General features: G+C 47.6%; 1 protein-coding gene across 1 annotated transcript; it reads left to right on the top strand.

Moving 5' to 3' along the window:
* Positions 1–109: 109 nt before the first annotated feature.
* ZDHHC22 (zinc finger, DHHC-type containing 22) lies at positions 110–5,211 on the top strand. Its single transcript, XM_010281485.1, has 3 exons — positions 110–345; positions 383–666; positions 4,946–5,211. The coding sequence occupies exons 1-3, from the start codon at positions 110–112 to the stop codon at positions 5,209–5,211; spliced, it is 786 nt and encodes a 261-aa protein (XP_010279787.1).
* The last annotated feature ends 2,396 nt before the right edge of the window (positions 5,212–7,607 follow it).

The following is a 7,607-nucleotide window of genomic DNA, read 5'->3' as shown; positions in this document are numbered from 1 at the left end:
CCGGAGGCAGCGGGGCCGGGACCCGGCAGGAAATGGAAGGATGAAGTGTGCAGCCGGAGCGGTGATGTTCCTTCTCTCCTTGCTTTCCCCTGCAGGAACGTAATCCGCAATGCTAGTTCTCAGGTTGCTCAATGTTGTCGCTCCAGCCTACTTCTTGTGCATCTCCCTAGTGACCTTCGTCCTCCAGATCTTTCTCTTCATCCCCAGCATGTTCAGAGACCCTTCCACCACCCCACTTTTCTCTCCTGCTCTGCTGCATGGGGCCCTCTTCCTCTTCCTCTCAGCTAACGCCCTGGGCAACTACGTCCTTGTGATCCAGAGCTCCCCCGAGGACTTGGGCAAGGGCTTAAACTTGGGCGAAGGAGCCGAAGTGGTGGCGGTTGGCTGGAAGCAGGTCCCCTGGCTCAGCCTTGCCCAGCACTCACTTCTGTAGACTGTGTGCCAGAGTCACCCAGAGGCATGACCACCACTGTTTCTTCACAGGGAACTGCATCGGGAGCAGGAACATGCGAAACTTTATCATGTTCTGCCTCTACACCTCCCTGGCTTGCCTCGACTCCCTGGTGGCAGGCATGGCTTACATTTCTGCTGCACTCTCCATGTCCTTTGCGAACCCGCTGGCCTTCCTCACTCTTCTGCCTCACTCCATCAGCCAGTTCTTCTCAGGTAAGAACTCCTTCCTCCGAGCTGAGGAGCGTCTTCCTCCTCCAGGGCTCCCGTGGTTGGGGGGACATGATCTTCCTTGGATAGCTGTGTGTGGGGAGCAGTGGTGGGGAAATGGGCAAGAGGGAGAATTGGCTGTGTTCAACAAAGTCCTCATTAGGGGCTAGAAATGGCCTTTGCAAAGGACTTTGCTTCACCTGAAACAGAGGCTGGGACCCACTCCAGATTACAGCCACAGCCCTCCCTATTCCTAATGCATTAGGGTCTGGAAAATGCCCCGTAACCAGCTTGCTGGTGATAGAATAGGGCGCTCTGTTGCGCAGGGAGTGTTTGCAATTAGGCGGAGGAGACGGATTGCACTCATTGTACTGGAGGTGAGGGGAATCTTTTGCCTATCCTATAAGCAGCTGGAGGGTCTGTAGGTTTTCATGTCCTACAAGTCTGCAGGTTCCCCATATCCCAGCAGAGAGATTCTCATTCTTTTCATCCAGGTCCACTCACCCCCTCCACTGTCACTGACCTCCTGCCTCCTGGCAGCACAAACATACCGAGAGCTTGCCATCCTTCCAGCGGAGGAGAATTGGGGTTCAGGCAACAGAAACCAAGAGAGGAATTAATGTGACATGATTAGCCACCTCTCTCGTGACCCCAGTCTGGGACACAGGTCCACAGAGAACCGGGGGAAATTCTCTGTGCCTGCTCTTTGCAAGAGCCCCACACCAAAAGCAAACACCTCTTTCTCTTTGTCCCCATCCCTTACCCTTCCTTATCTCCCTTTTCCCCTCTCTCCCTGCCTGCCCATAAATCTCCACAACCCTTCCCTGTCCCCCTCCTGATACTGCTCCCGTAACTCTTGCTCTGCTCTTCTAGCCTTGCCTCTTCACCTTTCAACACACCCTCAAACTCTCCCACCTCAACACTTTGTCTGTCCAAACCCAAGAGCTAGATAAAACCTGGTCTTAGAGAGGGGACCATGCAGACAGCCTGGACTGTTATTCTGCCCTGAAAGCAACTGCAGAAAAATGCCATTTCCCTCCCTATGCAGCTCATGCCTCGCACACTTAGATCAGCTTTCATTAGACTAAAATAGGTATCCCATATATTTTAGCTTTGCAGATTCAGTTGAGCTCAGTAAGAAGGGCCTGGAGTCTTTTTTGGCTCATGCACCATCACCAGAAGTGTTGACTATGATCTGAGTGTGGGGTCTCTGCTGCTGGGGATACAGGAGCCAGAGAGGCCCCAGCTTGCTTTTTGGATTCCAGGCTGGGTTTGCAGGGTTGCCATGTGAAAACAAACAAATATCTCTCTACTTGGCAAATTAGCAGATTTGTCATGGTTATCACTGAAAGACAATAAACATGAAATCCTGCCATGACATTTTTATGGAGTCATTTTTCCAAGTAGAAGAATTTTTGTAAATAATACTGCACGAGCTTCACTAGCATTAAAAACACTGGGAATTATTTTCCGCTCTGCCTAAGCTCTGCTCAGCACAGCAGCCTGGGAGGGAGAGCAGGGATGTGGGAGGAGATTATCAAGGACTTGGTTCTCTTCTGACTCTGTGGGCTCATCTGCACCGAGCTGGGCCCTGGCATATGTTTGAAGAGCTCCAGCTCTGGTGTCAGCATGTCAGTAGTGCCAAGGACAGCATGTGGGCAGCGTTTGAGCGGGACACAACGGGGCTGGGAGCAGGGATGGGAGCTGGGAGCCAGAACAGCCTCGAGAGGCAGCAGCTCCCAGCAGCTCCCACCGAACCTCTAGCTTGGCCGGGGTGAGAACTGCTGCCTCATACAGCAATATACGGCACATAGCGTCTTGGTTGCTTGGGCAGAAAGGCCTGCTGGGTTTCTACCAGCACTCTTAACCTCCAGGTCAGGAAAGAAAAACACAGCATGGATTAGTTACCTGGAAGGATTGTCCACCCAATATTTTTCAGCTAACGTAATTATTACTTAAGGGTTGTTGTAGGATCCAAACAGAGCATTGCTATATCAGGGAAAAAACTTTACCTTTCTTCTTCTCCAGCATGCCCTCTGCACTGGAGGAGGAGCAAAGGAGGATGGAGGGTGAATTTGCTGGTCTTATGTCAACTGAGTGTTTCCTGCTTTCATGCTGGGAAAATTTTCACTTGGCTCCTTCTGTCCAGACTGTGCTTGGGCATGGATTTCAGGATCTGGCCCAGAGTCTATAATTTCAGCCTGTAATTCAGCTTTTCTGCCATAGTTAATGCATGGCAATAAACTTGATATCACACCAGGTCAGTTAGAGCAAAAGTGAATCTGAGACTAAAATGGACTGTGGTGATGAGGGACAAATGGAGAGTACTTTTGTAAATACAGGTCAGATTGAATCCACAAAAGAAATTACAGAAAATGCTTTATGTAGGTAACCTGAAGAAAAAGTTAAAAAAACCCATGTGTCTGGAAATCACAGCTCAGAGATGCTTAGTATTTGCAAGGGGAAACAAGGGTAATTACTTTCCTGAGGGCAAATTTCAGCAGCTCATAGAAATAAAGCTTACAGCCACCTTGCAAAGGCTCTAAAGAAAAATTCTCCATATCCCATCTGAATATCAGCAGTAGGAAAGAAAAAATGCCTGTCACACTCTGGTCCAGCAGAAGAGGGGCAGAGAAGCCCGTATTTGGCTCTGGGCTTCCTACCTGATAGATTAAGTTATTCCGACACAATTGGTATGAGGATTTGTCATCACCCTACGGGGCTTGCGCTTCCCTTGCTGTGTTGCATATGAAGCCCACTGAGCTGAATGGGATCTAATGAGAAGGGAAAGATGACATTGCATTTAGGAAGAAAACTGAATGACTCCCATGCCTTTTTCAAGCGAGGACAATCTCTGAAAGCTTGAGGCTGTAGTCAGTGTCCTTACAAATCATCCTCAGAGGGGCCTGCTGGCTGAGCCCAAAGCTTGACATGATTGTCACAAGTCAGCCCCAATCTCTCACTTACAGCACTGCCAGGTGGAGAAGCCGGGATTCACAGATGGCAAAACCAGATGACACCATCTAATCTGGCCTTCTGTATAACAGAAGCAGGAGATGCTTATCCAGCCACCCTTGTATTGAACATAAAGCCTGAAGCAGCCACGTACTTGTTTCAGGCGGCACACCTGCACTGTCCGTGCAATCCCTGCCACGGCAGGATTGCTCTTGCAGGGCTCTAGAGAGATCCGAGCTTTTCACCTGCCCGAGTCTGCCTGCCGCATGGAGAGGAGCCTGTGAGAGCTTTTTCATTTTTAAACCTCACAGGAACCAGTGAGAGGATATCGGCTATTTATACCAGCACTGACACAAATTTAATTTTCTTTGTGTGTCTCTGTGTAAATACGGGTGCTTAATAATATACTGATATACACAAAATATGTGTGTACACATTCATATGCACATACAGAGAGTATTATTGTAATGGGTTTAGATCTGCCTACGCACTGAAAGGTCACTCAGTTATACCTGCTATTATACTAATATTTTCCAGGAGGAGTTCTAAAATCACTGTAGAGGAAAGGGCCCACACCACAGAATATTTTTGTTTAAATACATTCAGCGTAAATACATGCTACAAAAACTGTTGAATTAGGAGCTTCAGATCTACAAAGTATTTTGAGTATTCTAGCAGCAGCTTTAAAAAAAGGAATTTGGATTGTATTTTGGAAAGTTTTCTGTTTCTGATTCTTGTACTCATACGGAAACTGCCTTTGCTCGATGGTAGGAAAGTCAGTACTGATTTATTTTTCCTTTTTAACTTTTTTTTTATATATATACATAGTGATGAGAGAGAGAGAGAAATCCCAAATCTTTCTGCCTAGTATTAATGCACACAGTAAGGCTTCTGGAAGTATCTACATGCTGTAGAACCCACATCTCTTTTTCAAAAGGAACCTAGAAATCTTAGATTAATTGTGATGAGCAGGTAGATCCTTAAATAAATGAACCATTCTTCAAAATAGCGCTGAAGTCTTACAGACATGTTTCACTTGGCTGAATTTGCCCCTGTAATCTCGATCCTCACAGTAAGAACAAAGGGAGACATGTACAGAGACCATTATCATTTTAGTATTTCCCCAGTGGGGTCCATTGTGTCAGGACCTACAAAGGAACCAATTTTATATAGTTAGAGCAACTATCCTGTCTTGCTCCTAACTCCCCACTTGTGGCCAGAGAATAGAGGCAGCTCGTTGGTTCTTGGGGCCAAGTGTTACATTGGCATGTGAAGTGTGTCTAAACTCTTTCTTTTATTGTCCTCCCTCCCCTCGACTCTTGGTCTGCAGGAGCTCTCCTTAGCTCTGAGATGTTTGTCATCCTCATGCTCTACCTCTGGCTTGGGATCGGACTGGCCTGCGCTGGCTTCTGCTGCCACCAGATGCTGCTGATCCTGCGTGGGCAGACGCGGTACCAGGTGCGGAAAGGGATGGTGGTAAGAGCCCGGCCCTGGAGGGAGAACCTGCAAGAGGTCTTTGGCAAGAGGTGGCTGCTAGGACTTCTCATCCCCGTGCTGAATGTGGGAAGTGACTGCCGTAGGCAGAAAGAGAAATAACATTCCTGGGCGGCTGTGTGCATCCCATGCACACAACATCTCCCCTGTTCTCTCCCACTGTCTCCTGGATCACTAAAGAGCTGGGCCGCTCCATCTCTTGGGATTGCAGCCTCTGTGGGAGGAAAGGACTGGTTATCAGACAGAATAAATTTAGCATATTAACAAGGAGATCACAAACCATGTAGATGAAGAGATACTGCAGCTTAGTAGTCACATCACTGCACCTGTGTTCATAGCAACACTCTTTGAACCAGCAGAAAAATCAGTCAGACCCTCCTGTGGCTTCCTGCCTGACTCCTCCAGCCCCCAGCCCCATTAGCTACCCTACAGAGCCCCTAATGAACCGCAGCAGGAGCTTTCAGAGAGCCTGGGCTGTTGTGTAGACTGCAAAAACGGTGTCTGTTCCTTGGGAGGGTTTTGCAGGGTGCCTTTTTGGCTCTCGTATACTTGAGGCAACTTCACAGTACTGAGAAGCCTTTAATGACAGAACTGCAATGCAATCAAGCTGCCCTAGGAACAGGCTATGCACATGGCTAATGCGGCAGGTCAACCTTCCCTCCACAGGCTAGAAAGTCAGGAAGAAAACAAGGAGAAATTCAGAATTTCTCATTTCTGTTCTTGATCTGCTCCCGGTGCAATGGTACATCAGGACTGTAGCTCTGCTCCTTATTTTTAGCAGTCCTTGGCCCAATGACACAGTCCAGGCAAAGCTGCCTCTCTGACAGAGAGCAGCAAGCAGATAAATCACGATCAGACAGAGGCAGAGGGGGAGAAAACCGCAGAGGTGAAGGAAAAGGCTGTGTTTAAGAAGCTGTGTGATGAGTCAGGCTGTGCGTGCCTGTGAGAGAGAGGGAGGGAAGTGTGGACGCGGAGCGAGCTGTCAGGAGGGTGCCAAAAGCCCTGCTGATGTGTCCGAGCCCCGACGCATCACCCCCTCACAGGGGCACCTGCACCATTAGTGCTCTGGAGAGTTCAAAACCCCAGGAGGCAGGGAGGCTTTCCAGCCAGTCAGGACGCTTCACTTTGCACTGAAACAAACAAAAAAATGTTTACCTCGGACATCCCTGCCACACCGTACTTATAGGCTCTCCAGGGCAATTCCCTCTCGCATTGCTGCTGAGGGGTAAATTCATCCATGTTATAACTCCATTAAGGAGGTTAATGGAATTACTACAGGGATTAATCAGCCTAATGTGTCAGTTGTTTTCTAGCTGCAGCAACAGCCCATGAGATCAGTGCTGAGATCCTATGCTAATAGGTGCCTTAAGAAAGGATACCATGACATCTCTACCAGGATCATAAGCGCTGGCTTCCCCAGCAGCTGCAACAAGAAGCCTCCATTTTGGCGAACTGCATCAGCTGATGTGGGCTGGATAGGAATCCATTGCTTATCTTTAATAGGCTGGGGAGTATGCTGACAAGCCACGAAAAATGTCATTTCTTCCTCAGAAATGTTCTCGGTGCATTCCAGCTATGGGAATGCACCTGCTTTCATCCTTGTGTTTCTCACGAGCCGGAACAGGGGCACTCATTCCTGCAGGCTTTGTAACCGCCCTTCGCCGCTTCACCCTTGTATACACATTTGGATCAATAACAAACAAAGTCTATTGTGATGAGCAGAGTAACCATGAAAATATACTGGAAAACCCTTAGCTGGATAATTAAAACCTGTAGGATATATGTCCTTCCACACCGTGTGTTCGCATGAACGCACTGCTGTTTCCATGTGTAAAACTGGATTTTCACTAACAGTGAACAATAAAAAGTGTTCTGATTTTTTACATGAGCTGTATTGTGCTTTTTGACAGTTCATTAGCTGTCTCTGTGCATTTGTTACAGCATACATATGGACATGTTGAATGAAAAAAAAGTTAGGATTTGTTTATTGGCTTTGCCAATAATTCATCATACAATTTTGGACAAGTCCTTTCACCCTTCCTACTTTAATGTAATGACCAATCTAAAAATGCATCTAATAACCAACTTGCAGATCCATTCTAATTTCTATTTATAAATTACACTATCAACCTCAACTGAAAGCTACAGGAAAATTAAGCTATTATCATCGCCCACAAACAGCATCTCGATGTAAATTATTCCTTACTGGTACAATGGCATCAAGGTGAGCAGACAGTCACCTTGTCGCCGGAACCAGAGCCGGCGCTTCGTGCCGTACATCTCGCCTTGGAAGGATTCCCAGGATTATTCTTATTCCACAGAGCAGTTGATCCAACTTCTTTTTCATATATTTCTAAAAGCAACAGGCTCCCGATGTTTCAGCCAGCAGCTTCCTCACATCAGCAGAAATTATGGTTGACAGCTTCGCTCTCTGCTTTTGGCATTTGATTGACACTGCAGTCTCGGGCAGCTCGTGGCACTCGGTGCCGGCTGCCATG

Source organism: Phaethon lepturus, unplaced genomic scaffold, assembly GCF_000687285.1.
Source record: "Phaethon lepturus isolate BGI_N335 unplaced genomic scaffold, ASM68728v1 scaffold14582, whole genome shotgun sequence".
NCBI lineage: Eukaryota > Metazoa > Chordata > Aves > Phaethontiformes > Phaethontidae > Phaethon > Phaethon lepturus.
This window is presented reverse-complemented; position numbering and strand designations above follow the sequence as displayed.